This window comes from Protomyctophum parallelum, assembly GCF_964188405.1.
Source record: "Protomyctophum parallelum genome assembly, chromosome: 17".
In the NCBI taxonomy this organism is placed as follows: Eukaryota; Metazoa; Chordata; class Actinopteri; order Myctophiformes; family Myctophidae; genus Protomyctophum; species Protomyctophum parallelum.
In genome coordinates this window covers 47,275,294-47,290,005 of record NC_139719.1, presented here as the reverse complement: position 1 = coordinate 47,290,005, position 14,712 = coordinate 47,275,294, and the positions used below count along the sequence as shown (strand labels likewise).

The following is a 14,712-nucleotide window of genomic DNA, read 5'->3' as shown; positions in this document are numbered from 1 at the left end:
TGTCCAGTGGAAACCTATGAATCTGATCTCAGGTCAGAATGGGTACCTGGGATGTGCACCTGTCCTCTGTTCTTCATGTGTGTCCCTCGCAGGTAGCCGTACAGACACACCGTTCGGTCACACTTAGGATCCACACGCAGTTTCTCTGGATCAGTCAGATCCTCCATTCTGAGAGAGAGACCGATAGAGAGACATTAGTACACACACACAGAGAGAGAGAGAGAGAGAGAGAGAGCGATAGAGACATTAGTACACAGAGAGAGAGAGAGAGAGAGAGAGACCGATAGAGAGACATTAGTACACACACAGAGAGAGAGAGAGAGAGAGAGAGAGCGATAGAGACATTAGTACACAGAGAGAGAGAGAGAGAGAGAGAGACCGATAGAGAGACATTAGTACACACACAGAGAGAGAGAGAGAGAGAGAGAGAGCGATAGAGACATTAGTACACACAGAGAGAGAGAGAGAGAGACCGATAGAGAGACATTAGTACGCTTTATTCCACAAGCCAAACCCTATACCCGCTTCAGAATTGATTTTAAGATGTTAGTGTTTGTTTTTAGCTGAATTGATCACTCCCCGTGTCCCAACAAGAGCCCTGAGATCGGCCAATCGGTCTCTCCTGATTGTGCCTGACACACAGCTCAGGACCAGAGGAGATCGCACGTTCGCCGTGGCCGGTCCCGACCTCTGGAACGCCCCGCCGCTCCACGTTCGCTCTGCTCGGTCGTTGACGGTTTTTAAATCCCTGTTAAAGACTCATTTTTACTCATTTTTATCGCTTTTAATTCAATGTAATTTAAGTCTACCCATGTACGATGTTCCCGTGTACTGCCTATTGTATTTTACATTTTGCTCTCTTACACATTGAAATAATGCTATTTTCTATCCCCCTCTTTCTGTTTGCCTCTGTGTATGTTAGAGAGAGACAGACATTAGTGAGAGAGATAATAGTTAACCAACCTGTCAGCGAGGACATAAGGGTGAGAGGTCTGGTTGTTAAACTAGTTATAATAGTTAACCAACCTGTCAGCGAGGACATACGGGTGAGATGTCTGGTTGTTAAACTAGTTATAATAGTTAACCAACCTGTCAGCAAGGACATACGGGTGAGAGGTCTGGTTGTTAAACTAGTTATAATAGTTAACCAACCTGTCAGCGAGGACATAAGGGTGAGATGTCTGCCACACCAGAGGTCTGAACTTCATCACAGAGATGAAACGACCCAGATTCTTCACTTCCTGGTTCTGGTATTCTCCATGAACCATCCCTGAGAGGTAGAACAGCTTAGCTCCCTGAAATATATTAATATAATCATTACAATATTTATATAAACATTATAATATATATATATATATATGAACCATCCCTGACAGGTAGAACAGCTTAGCAATATTTATATAAACATATATCTATAAATGCCCGGTTGTAAGGAGCCTGAAATCGCGCCCTTGTTGCCGAAAGGTTGCCGGTTCGATTCTGTGGTTGTACCGGTCAGTACAACAGTATCAGACTGTGGTTGTACTGGTCAGTACAACAGTATCAGACTGTGGTTGTACTGGTCAGTACAACAGTATCAGACTGTGGTTGTACTGGTCAGTAGAACAGTATCAGACTGAGGTTGTACTGGTCAGTACAACAGTATCAGACTGAGGTTGTACTGGTCAGTACAACAGTATCAGACTGTGGTTGTACTGGTCAGTACAACAGTATCAGACTGTGGTTGTACTGGTCAGTACAACAGTATCAGACTGTGGTTGTACTGGTCAGTAGAACAGTATCAGACTGAGGTTGTACTGGTCAGTACAACAGTATCAGACTGAGGTTGTACTGGTCAGTACAACATTATCAGACTGTGGTTGTACTGGTGGTCAGTACAACAGTATCAGACTGTGGTTGTACTGGTGGTCAGTACAACAGTATCAGACTGAGGTTGTACTGGTCAGTACAACAGTATCAGACTGAGGTTGTACTGGTCAGTACAACAGTATCAGACTGAGGTTGTACTGGTCAGTAGAACAGTATCAGACTGAGGTTGTACTGGTCAGTACAACACTATCAGACTGAGGTTGTACTGGTCAGTACAACAGTATCAGACTGTGGTTGTACTGGTCAGTACAACAGTATCAGACTGTGGTTGTACCGGTCAGTACAACAGTATCAGACTGTGGTTGTACTGGTCAGTACAACAGTATCAGACTGTGGTTGTACCGGTCAGTACAACAGTATCAGACTGTGGTTGTACTGGTCAGTACAACAGTATCAGACTGTGGTTGTACTGGTCAGTACAACAGTATCAGACTGAGGTTGTACCGGTCAGTACAACAGTATCAGACTGAGGTTGTACTGGTCAGTACAACAGTATCAGACTGTGGTTGTACTGGTCAGTACAACAGTATCAGACTGTGGTTGTACTGGTCAGTACAACAGTATCAGACTGAGGTTGTACCGGTCAGTACAACAGTATCAGACTGAGGTTGTACCGGTCAGTACAACAGTACCAGACTGAGGTTGTACTGGTCAGTACAACAGTATCAAACTGTGGTTGTACCGGTCAGTACAACAGTATCAGACTGAGGTTGTACTGGTCAGTACAACAGTATCAGACTGAGGTTGTACTGGTCAGTACAACAGTATCAGACTGTGGTTGTACTGGTCAGTACAACAGTATCAGACTGTGGTTGTACCGGTCAGTACAACAGTATCAGACTGTGGTTGTACCGGTCAGTACAACAGTATCAGACTGTGGTTGTACTGGTCAGTACAACAGTATCAGACTGAGGTTGTACTGGTCAGTACAACAGTATCAGACTGTGGTTGTACTGGTGGTCAGTACAACATTATCAGACTGAGGTTGTACTGGTGGTCAGTACAACAGTATCAGACTGAGGTTGTACTGGTCAGTACAACAGTATCAGACTGAGGTTGTACTGGTCAGTACAACAGTATCAGACTGAGGTTGTACTGGTCAGTACAACACTATCAGACTGAGGTTGTACTGGTCAGTACAACAGTATCAGACTGTGGTTGTACTGGTCAGTACAACAGTATCAGACTGTGGTTGTACTGGTCAGTACAACAGTATCAGACTGTGGTTGTACCGGTCAGTACAACAGTATCAGACTGTGGTTGTACTGGTCAGTACAACAGTATCAGACTGTGGTTGTACTGGTCAGTACAACAGTATCAGACTGAGGTTGTACCGGTCAGTACAACAGTATCAGACTGAGGTTGTACTGGTCAGTACAACAGTATCAGACTGTGGTTGTACTGGTCAGTACAACAGTATCAGACTGTGGTTGTACTGGTCAGTACAACAGTATCAGACTGAGGTTGTACCGGTCAGTACAACAGTATCAGACTGAGGTTGTACCGGTCAGTACAACAGTACCAGACTGAGGTTGTACTGGTCAGTACAACAGTATCAAACTGTGGTTGTACTGGTCAGTACAACAGTATCAGACTGAGGTTGTACTGGTCAGTACAACAGTATCAGACTGTGGTTGTACTGGTCAGTACAACAGTATCAGACTGTGGTTGTACCGGTCAGTACAACAGTATCAGACTGTGGTTGTACCGGTCAGTACAACAGTATCAGACTGTGGTTGTACTGGTCAGTACAACAGTATCAGACTGAGGTTGTACTGGTCAGTACAACAGTATCAGACTGTGGTTGTACTGGTCAGTACAACAGTATCAGACTGTGGTTGTACTGGTCAGTACAACAGTATCAGACTGTGGTTGTACCGGTCAGTACAACAGTATCAAACTGAGCTTGTACCGGTCAGTACAACAGTATCAGACTGTGGTTGTATTGGTCACAGTACAACAGTATCAGACTGTGGTTGTACTGGTCAGTACAACAGTATCAGACTGTGGTTGTACTGGTCAGTACAACAGTATCAGACTGAGGTTGTACTGGTCAGTACAACAGTATCAGACTGTGGTTGTACTGGTCAGTACAACAGTATCAGACTGTGGTTGTACTGGTCAGTACAACAGTATCAGACTGTGGTTGTACTGGTCAGTACAACAGTATCAGACTGTGGATGTACTGGTCAGTACAACAGTATCAGACTGTGGTTGTACTGGTCAGTACAACAGTATCAGACTGGTCAGTACAACAGTATCAGACTGTGGTTGTACTGGTCAGTACAACAGTATCAGACTGAGGTTGTACTGGTCAGTACAACAGTATCAGACTGAGGTTGTACTGGTCAGTACAACAGTATCAGACTGTGGTTGTACTGGTCAGTACAACAGTATCAGACTGAGGTTGTACTGGTCAGTACAACAGTATCAGACTGTGGTTGTACTGGTCAGTACAACAGTATCAGACTGTGGTTGTACTGGTCAGTACAACAGTATCAGACTGTGGTTGTACTGGTCAGTACAACAGTATCAGACTGTGGTTGTACCGGTCAGTACAACAGTATCAGACTGTGGTTGTACTGGTCAGTACAACAGTATCAGACTGTGGTTGTACTGGTCAGTACAACAGTATCAGACTGTGGTTGTACTGGTCAGTACAACAGTATCAGACTGAGGTTGTACTGGTCAGTACAACAGTATCAGACTGTGGTTGTACTGGTCAGTACAACAGTATCAGACTGTGGTTGTACCGGTCAGTACAACAGTATCAGACTGTGGTTGTACTGGTCAGTACAACAGTATCAGACTGTGGTTGTACCGGTCAGTACAACAGTATCAGACTGTGGTTGTACTGGTCAGTACAACAGTATCAGACTGTGGTTGTACTGGTCAGTAGAACAGTATCAGACTGAGGTTGTACTGGTCAGTACAACAGTATCAGACTGAGGTTGTACTGGTCAGTACAACAGTATCAGACTGTGGTTGTACTGGTCAGTACAACAGTATCAGACTGTGGTTGTACTGGGCAGTAGAACAGTATCAGACTGAGGTTGTACTGGTCAGTACAACAGTATCAGACTGTGGTTGTACTGGTCAGTACAACAGTATCAGACTGTGGTTGTACTGGTCAGTAGAACAGTATCAGACTGAGGTTGTACTGGTCAGTACAACAGTATCAGACTGAGGTTGTACTGGTCAGTACAACAGTATCAGACTGTGGTTGTACTGGTCAGTACAACAGTATCAGACTGTGGTTGTACTGGTCAGTACAACAGTATCAGACTGTGGTTGTACCGGTCAGTACAACAGTATCAGACTGAGGTTGTACTGGTCAGTACAACAGTATCAGACTGTGGATGTACCGGTCAGTACAACAGTACAGTACTGACAGTTGTACTGGTCAGCTCCCAGGTTTTAATGTGTGTCTTTCTCTGTGCAGGGCGTTGCTGAAAATGAGCACTTGTGCTCAGCTACTACCCTGGTAAATAAAGGATTAAAAAAAAAAGAATACAAAAAAAGGAGATGTATAGCTGCGTGTAACACCGGAGGAGTAGACAGGCTCTGCACACACACACACATGCACGCACGCACGCACGTAAGCTGTGGTTGTTATTGTTAGTGCAGCGTAATTTATATTGATAGACTACAGATTGTATTATTCATTTTTTTAGGCCATTTATTTATTGTTGGTGTGCCAACAATTTATCTTGTTAAATTGTTAAATATAAGATTCTCTCGGAAACTGGCAAAACTCTCGCAAAACTCTGATGCTGGCATTCAAAGCAACCAAAGGTATGGCTCCCCCATATCTTCAAAGTCTGATCCAACCCTACAAGTGCTTGTATATCTGCTATTTATTTCACCTGGTAGACCTCTGTCCAGAAGCGATGTTTGAGACGTTTCTTGGTCTTCTGAAGCTGCTTGTTGTTCTTGAAGGAGTCCAGGTGAGTCAGGACTCCCATGATCCTCGGGAAGCCGTGCACCTGGCAGATGTTCAGGAACTCAAACGTCTCCATCTCGAAGCCAAAGCTGGCGTCGATCAGCATGAGGACCTGAACACGTTAGAACTAAACATTAGGAACACATTACTATTATCACTAGCGATGGAGGTCGTTAATTCGGATTGATAATGAGCACCGTATTGAGCCAGGGTGTTTTAGAGAAGGGAGAAGAGTCTGGGACGTGTGGAGCGTTGTCCAGGGTGTTTTAGAGAAGGGAGAAGAGTCTGGGATGTGTGGAGCGCTGTCCAGGGTGTTTTAGAGAAGGGAGGAGAGTCTGGGACGTGTGGAGCGTTGTCCAGGGTGTTTTAGAGAAGGGAGAAGAGTCTGGGACGTGTGGAGCGTTGTCCAGGGTGTTTTAGAGAAGGGAGAAGAGTCTAGGAATATATTTACATAATTAAACTCACCAGATCAGCCACCTTGGCGAGGTCGATCATAGTGTTTATGTCGTTGCTGCATTCGATGAACGTCAGACGTCTCTTCTTACCTGAGAAACATATAATATCATATATAAATATATACATTACAATATGATACGATATATAAAATATATTAAAATATCACAATATGATATGAACATGAACATATGAACATATAACATACAGGGGTTGACACTAAGGTCCCCGATATATACAATTTACAATATAGACATTTATCAGACGCTCTTAACCCAGAGTTTGGAAGCGCTTGTTGACTATCACTCAACAGCCCATGTGTACCACCTGTTTGGTACACACATAATGCAGGAGGCAGCAGGAGGTTGCTTTACTGATAACGAGCGCTTCCAAACTCTGACACTTAGAAAAACAATCATCTGCAAGGAATTTCTTGAGTAGCTCATATGCAGCAGCCAGAGTTTTAACTAGAACTAAGATGAGAGAACATATTACTCCAGTTTTGGCATCACTGCACTGGCTTCCGGTTGTTTTTAGGATTGATTTTTAAATTATTTTACTTGTCTATAAAGCTCTCAATGGTCTCGCACCTTCCTACCTACATGACTGCCTGCCTAAATATGTCCCAAACCGCCCCCTAAGGTCTTCCACTGCTGGCCTGCTCGCTTTGCCTAAAAAAATGGCAACTAAAAAATACGGGGAAGCAGCTTTTTGCTTCTACGGGCCGTCGGCATGGAACAAGCTCCCACTGTACCTTCGTCAGGCAGCCTCTGTAGACATTTTTAAAGCACAGCTCAAGACCCACTTCTACAACATTGCTTTTAATTGATCTTTTATTTATTTTTGTTATTCATGTCCTCACTGTATTGCATTACTGCTTGTTTTTTAATGTCGTTGCCTTGCTTTTCTTTTATTCTCCATTGTTCTGTAAAGCACTTTGAGCTGCATTTCATGTCATGGAAAGGTGCTTTACAAATAAAGTTTTATTGCGAACGCAGTGAGCCACTTACTATGACAGCAAGGGCTGAATGTCTGTGTGTGTGTCTGTGTGTCTGTGTGTCTGTCCCGCTGTTACACCACCCGCCCGCCACCAGAGGGCGCAGCTGTAGCACACACACACACACACACACAGGGCGCAGCTGTAGCACACACACACACACACACACACACACACACACAACCACACACGAGCTGCGTTCGCTTCCCGCGTTTGCGCGTCTTACTTGTTATTATTATTATTATTATAACTAATGTCTACGGTGGATTTTTATGAAACAGATAGTAGATGTATCGTTTACAGTGTGTTAGCTAGTTTTCACCACTTGTCCACAGGAGACTTTTCAAAAAAATGCAGTGACACTATAGTTTAACCCATTCTAAAAATGTCTTCTACATCCTGACAGTTTTCTGAAAAAGCTATGTTTCTATGTCAGTCGTTCTTCCATTTTTCAAAAATAGCAGATCTACAAGCTCATAGCGCGCCACTATTTTTCAATAGCTAAAGCATAACATAATGCTAATACCAAAATGGGTTAAAAAACAACCAATCAAATACAACAAATGATACATTCTAATAATATTTACAGCAAAGTTACAATTACATAATCTCCAATACAAAAGTAAACATGCCAGCAAGTAAGAGGATAATTCAAGCTTTCCCTAAACCTGCAATGTTGGTGAGTTTGACGTTATTTAATACAATTAAATAGGACTTTTCTGTTTGGATGGATGGGCTGTCTGTGGGAAGTTACAGTTTAATACAATTAAATAGGACTTTTCTGTTTGGGCTGTCTGTGGGAAGTTGCACCTAGGTAGCACCTTGCTGGCAAGATGGCAGCTATGACGACATGTGACATGTGAGAATTTGGGCTGGTTGAAGACTAGGCATGCCACGGTATGAGAATTTACAGTACGGTACGGTGCCGGTATTGATAACCTATACCTCGGTATTCCACGGTATTTATATATATATAAATAAATAAATAAAAGTTGACCTTTTGTGATCATTTGAATTTTGTTGTTATTTGTCATGTCATGATGACCCAGGACCTGAATGGAAACAAGACTGTCTGTTTTCAGAGATCCCTTTGGACATGTGTTTGACTGTACCCTGTACTGATTACATTTCTGCCCAATAAAGTATTCAATCAATGAATCAATAGCTATTCCCCACTGTATTACACTGTACTATGGCTCCCCCTAATGGCCGTTTATGGTACGTGTACCCTGCACGCTGTAGCAGAGCTAGTGTGTAAAGTGCGTATGCTCACAACTCTGTGTGTCGTGTTGACAGTTCACACTTAGTTAGTAGAACATATGGAAATATGGAATATACAATTGGATCTGGGTGTCTTTCAGCAACACTAACTCAAAGGTAGGAAGCAACTTTTCAGTCTACTGCAGCTGTGTGGTGAAAATAAATGTTTTGCCCGAGTCTGCGAGTGGAGTTGCACTGCATATGAGCAGCATGCGCCGCCCAGCGACGCTGTATTCAAATACCGTAAACTCGGAAATCTCACGGTATCAACAACACCGTGGCTGTTCCTGTCGCGGTATTACCGAAATTCTGTAAACCGCGGCATGCCTATTGAAGACCAAGCGAGCTGCGGCATTTTGGATCAGTTGGAGAGGTTTAAGTGCACATGCCGGTAGGCCAGTAAGGAGGGAGTTACAATAGGCAAGTTTTGACAAGACTGTTGTCTGGGACGTGTGGAGCGTTGTCCAGGGTGTTCGACAACTTGTTATCTCTAAAAACATGGAAGGTGATTGGTCCACACACCTGTCAATCATCTTACCTGAGACGATGGTGACTGGCCCACACATGTCGCCCAGCTTCGTCCTGGTGAAGTTTCTGATCAGGCAGCGAATCAGGGTGGACTTCCCCACCTTGGGAGGTCCGACCACGACCACCACGATGGGAGGAGGGTCTAGCACGCTGCGGTCTACGACTGGGATGTGATGCTTCTTAGCCTTAATGTCCTGAGATCTGAAATACATCAAATAAATACTCTTAGCCTTAATGTCCTGAGATCTGAAATGCATCAAATAAATACTCTTAGCCTTAATGTCCTGAGATCTGAAATACATCAAATAAATACTCTTAGCCTTAATGTCCTGAGATCTGAAATACATCAAATAAATACTCTTAGCCTTAATGTCCTGAGATCTGAAATGCATCAAATAAATACTCTTAGCCTTAATGTCCTGAGATCTGAAATACATCAAATAAATACTCTTAGCCTTAATGTCCTGAGATCTGAAATACATCAAATAAATACTCTTAGCCTTAATGTCCTGAGATCTGAAATACATCAAATAAATACTCTTAGCCTTAATGTCCTGAGATCTGAAATGCATCAAATTAATACTCTTAGCCTTAATGTCCTGAGATCTGAAATACATCAAATAAATACTCTTAGCCTTAATGTCCTGAGATCTGAAATACATCAAATAAATACTCTTAACAGTTTGACTGCCCTAATTTATCCCAGTCATTCTTCTCATTTGCCGGAAATTCCAAAGACCTTTGAAGACCCATTGCATATTATTTCATAATCTGACAATATCACGAAATGTCTCAAATGAAAGAGGAATCTTTCCTCTTTACCCAGAAAAAACAATTATGTTTGTAGCATGTTGCGTTCTTTAGATACAGGCAGTTTTATACAGCTCGGTTTCACCCTAAACAGGCCTCTGGGAAAATTATTTGGTAGTTCTTTTCATTTGTTTGCAGCACACTTCTATTACGCCCATAACATATTCGCTATTATAGTGACAGAGACATATCGTATATCAAATGAAAGCTAGAATCCTCTACTTTCACCAGGAAAAGAGATAACATTTCTATCATGTTTAGTTTTCAAAATGTAGCCATTTGAATGAGTCTAGATATTTTCAGTCTAGCACTTTTTGATCATTCATATTACAAGACACATATCATTATGCTGTGTTATAAAATACAATACCATGTCATAAGGTTGATGTCCTAAGATCTGTATAAATAAAATAAACATTATTAAAGTCCCCACATCTGAGATGCACCAAAACACAACGATATCAACTAGTTGATATTGCTGTGATCTCAGATGGGGGCAGCGGTGGCCGAACGGTTTGCGGAGCGGTCTTGATATCGGAAGGTCGCTAGTTCGTATCCCCGGACCGGCACGTTAAAAATAATTACCACCGATGAAGTGCCCTTGAACAAGGCATTGAACCCCTACCATGAAATGTTCTATGAGCAGGGCCTGGCTGTAAACAGGTTCTTGAGCTTAGTGCAGTTACCCTGGGTAAACATAGTAACTTTCTTTCTTTCTTTCTTTCCACGCTATGAGCTTGTAGTTCTGCCATTTTATGAAAAATCGTGAAAATGTGTCGCAAATCTTTGAATATATATGCTTTCAGAGCGAACGTTACGAACTTGGACTTTTCAGTGCGTTCTGCCAGCTCTATTCATATTTGTTTTGAGTGGTGCAATCACTCCCTTACGAAGGGTTAGGGTTAACCCTAACCCTGTGTGTGTGTGTGTGTGTGTGTGTGTGTGTGTGTGTGTGTGTGGCTGGCTTTGTCTTTTTTCTTTTTTTTTTAAGATATGTTTTTTGCGGCTTACGCCTTTTATTGATTTTTGAAGGGACAGACAGTAGGCTGACAGGAAACGGGAGAGAGATGGGGGGATGACATGCAGTAAAGGCCGTGTCGGGTCCGGGAGTCGAACCCGCGGCACACTGCGACTGGATTACCAGTCCGGTGCCCAGACCGTTACGCTACGGCCTGGGCCGGCTGGCTTTGTCTTAGCACGAAAACAGCATGGTTGTTTTTCACCACCTGTGCGCAACCTAACACACACACAAACATACACGCACATATTAACTGTATATATGGTGATTTCGGGTGTGCCAGTACAGTACAGTGACAGTACATGATTACAGTACAGTAGAGGGTACAGTAGAGGAACCCCCACACGGTAACTCTGTCATTTCTCAACCGCTTCGGACCCGGGGCAGCTCGCCTATGGAAGGTCTTCTTTATGTAGTGTATGTATATATATATATATATATATATATATATATATGTGTGTGTTTAGTAGAGATGGATGTGTTACCTATGGAAGGTCTTCTTCATGCGCACGGCGCTCTGCACAGCGAACGCTTTCGGGTTCCGTTTCCGCGCATCGCTCTCCTCCGGCACACCATCCTGCTTCCTGGTCTTCTTCTTCTCTGCTTTCGGCCCGCTGTGGCGATGCTGATGACGCTTGTTCTGCTCTTTAGGCCCGGCCTCCATGATGATTGACAGCTGAGAGTAAACAAAATAAAAAACTGAAACAAATGCCGTGGAAGCTAAAAGCAAAGCAACACATTCTACATTACTGTTTCCCCACAAAGCTCTCCATAATGCGGAGATTGTGGTGGAGATTGTTGTGAAAATATTATAGACATGCAAAATGAGTGGACAATAATATAATAATATTACCAGAAACGCATGAATGACCATAACAGATCTGTACTTAAGGAGGTCTTTGCAAATAAAACATTTAGAACCACTAGTACTTTGGACTCCTAATGTGTCGTAGAAAACAAAACATTTAGAAGAGCATGAAGTGTCAGAGAGAGGTTTTTGAGGCCTATATATAGCTATCGTAGTCCACTATAGTGGACTACGATAGAGCGTCGCAGTCCCTCCCTCTTTCAGAACAACGAGTGGCCCAGGAAATGAATCCCAATGCATTTCTCCCATAGGCTTTTCTTAAAGTATTTATTTAAAGACGGTTACGCCGCGGACAAAGCCAACTCGGATCGTGACAAATCATGACAATGAACACTATGTTTTGGGGCCGATCAAATAATTTATAAGAAGAAAAACAAAACAAATAGTCTTGTCTCCTGCCTTTATTTTCTTCTTTCTAATGATTTGATCGGCCCAAAGTATTGTGTTCATTGTCATGATTTGTCACGATCCGAGTTGGCTTTGTCCGCGGTGTAACCGTCTTTAAATAAATACTTTAACCCATTCTGACCGGGCACCCATTTTGGTGTCGGCATCATGTTATGCTTTAGCTATTTAAAAATAGCAGATCTACAAGCTCATATCGCGCCACCGAGTGGCGCGATACGAGCTTGTAGGTCTGCTATTTTTTGAAAAATCGAAGAACGACTGACATTTTTTAGAATCTGATCTCAGGTCAGAATGGGTTAATCAGACCAGTGTGTGTCCAGTGGAAACCTCGTATGAATCTGATCTCAGGTCAGAATGGGTTAAGTTCTGGTACTAGTGTTTAGAGTACACTATGACAGAGCGGTTCACTTCACTGCAGCAGTGTACTCCGCTCGAAATGAATGAATCTCCTGTGCTCATTTTAGTTTTGATTGTGTATACTAGGCTACTTCAACTTCGTTGCGCGGTGGTGGTACCGCACATACAAAATAGCTGCTCTACAAGCTCGCGGGGGCGTTGTGAGCTTGTAGATCTGCTGTAATTCTGTGTGTGCAGCGCACTGTGCACGCCCGCACAGCACCGCGCTCAATGAAGAAAGACTGGGTGCAGAAGATGTGCTCATTGCGCTGATGACGGTCGAGGTTCAGAGCCTCGGAACGGAGAGGGAACTTTTCTCCAATGGTCAAAAAGGCAGGGCCTAAAAGCGCCCTTTCATCAGCAACACATTGATGAACAACAAGCTGATGGTTTCAGCTGGAGTAGACCGTAGACACAGGAGAGCAGGTGTACCGGAATGCTTTTCTTTCTCCTTTTGGGAGGGGAAACCCGCCCCACCTTGCGCTGAAAACCTTGACCCGCCCGCCCCGCGGGACAACCCGCGGGACCTGCGGTCAACGGGCCGGCCCGCGCATCACTATATGGCACAAAACGTGCATTTAGTCAAATATCTCCACTTTTTCACGAGCTGCACCCGGACGGCTTTCTCTCCGGGGCGAGGGCCCGGAATGAACAATGGACTTAATTTACTGACAATTCCTGTTGATTACGTCATCACCAATTGACCAGGGAAGCACAAATGTTTGGGTCACACAATTGGCAAGTCCTATCGCAAGGCACCTGCCAATTGTGTGACCCAAACATTTGTGCTTCCCTGGTCAATAATTGGTGATGACGTTTGTGATGATTGGAGGAAGTTTTGATTGATTCAGTCCAGCTGTCGTCCGGAGAGAAAGCCGTCCGGGTGCAGGTGGTGAAAAAGTGGAGATATTTGACTAAATACACGTTTTGTGCCAGAACTTTCACATGAATATGAAACAATGGAGGACAATACCTCACTCCACGTCTTTGGAATTATTTAATGGGTGAGTAAAAATAAAGCATTTATCACATTTATGGCTCCTGTATGTGGAATACTGTACTTACTGTATGGAATTACTGTACCTACTGTATGTAACAACAGAGACATTCTAATCTAGGGCTTAGTAGCACACCACTAGGGCTACACATCATGAGTTCAGACTCCTAAACTCTGACTGACTGACTGGGAGATAGTTGGCTTCGTTTCTATAAAGGTTGGAAATATTTAATTTCGATGTGGTGTCGTTTAAACTTAGTGTTGATAATATGAATATATATATATATATATATAATATCAAGAGAATTAACATGATGGTACTTCACTATATGGACCAGAGATAGTTCATACTACTCCTACTAATAATAATAATAATAATAATAATAATAATAATAATAATAATAATAGAGTAATGGAGAGAGAAAAGAAAGGCAAAGGCATACATTAAACATTAAACAGTTTATAGAGTTGTAACAGTTACAACAACATTAAACAGTGAATAAGGAGTTGTAACACAGAGTTGATATAAAGGTTTAAATGAATCCTTACGGTTCACTGTGTCCACGTGGTGGCGCTCTGCTCTGCTCTCCACGCGGTAATTAGACGATAATAACTAATATTATTGTTTAATAACATTAATGAAGTCAACACGCTGATCCTCACGTGCTGAACACAACATGAACGAACGAACTCTCACCCGGAAGTGCTTCTGTCGTCGTGCCCGTCACAATGCGCTCCCCCCCGGAAACGGAAACACAGTTCACTTCCATTGGTTCCGGACCTCCGGTCGCAACTGTTCCTCACGTTATTTAATATTAATATAATAATATTAATATAAATTAACCATGTTGTTTAATTTAATATTAATATAATAATATTAATATAAATTAACCATGTTGTGTAATTTAATATTAAACACATGCAAAATAACTGACTAACTAAAAATAACGAATTAACGAAAACAAGTAACTATAAACCAACTAATTTAAAATATTATTCATTATTTATTTATATATTTATTAATATTATTTCACGCTTTCTTCTTTCTTCCTGTCTGAGAGCTAGCTAATTTAAGACATCCGGTTGCCTTCAGAATAAAATAAGGTTATTAAATTAATAATTATTACATTACATTATTAGTATTATTATTACATTACAGTTATTG

At 42.4% G+C, this 14,712-nt stretch overlaps 1 protein-coding gene across 1 annotated transcript in view; it reads right to left on the bottom strand.

The window, feature by feature from the left end:
• Nucleotides 1–14,234, bottom strand: part of bms1 (BMS1 ribosome biogenesis factor) — a 77,281-nt gene extending 63,047 nt beyond the window's left edge. The window contains exons 1-7 of the mRNA XM_083787687.1: nucleotides 14,097–14,234; nucleotides 11,364–11,554; nucleotides 9,061–9,251; nucleotides 6,278–6,357; nucleotides 5,736–5,924; nucleotides 1,153–1,295; nucleotides 47–168 (exon numbers count right to left, since the gene is read on the bottom strand). Of these exons, the coding sequence (XP_083643813.1) occupies nucleotides 47–168; nucleotides 1,153–1,295; nucleotides 5,736–5,924; nucleotides 6,278–6,357; nucleotides 9,061–9,251; nucleotides 11,364–11,542 (904 nt within the window). The 5' untranslated portion in view covers nucleotides 11,543–11,554; nucleotides 14,097–14,234. The remainder of the gene's footprint in view (nucleotides 1–46; nucleotides 169–1,152; nucleotides 1,296–5,735; nucleotides 5,925–6,277; nucleotides 6,358–9,060; nucleotides 9,252–11,363; nucleotides 11,555–14,096) is intronic.
• Between the last annotated feature and the right edge of the window lie 478 nt (nucleotides 14,235–14,712).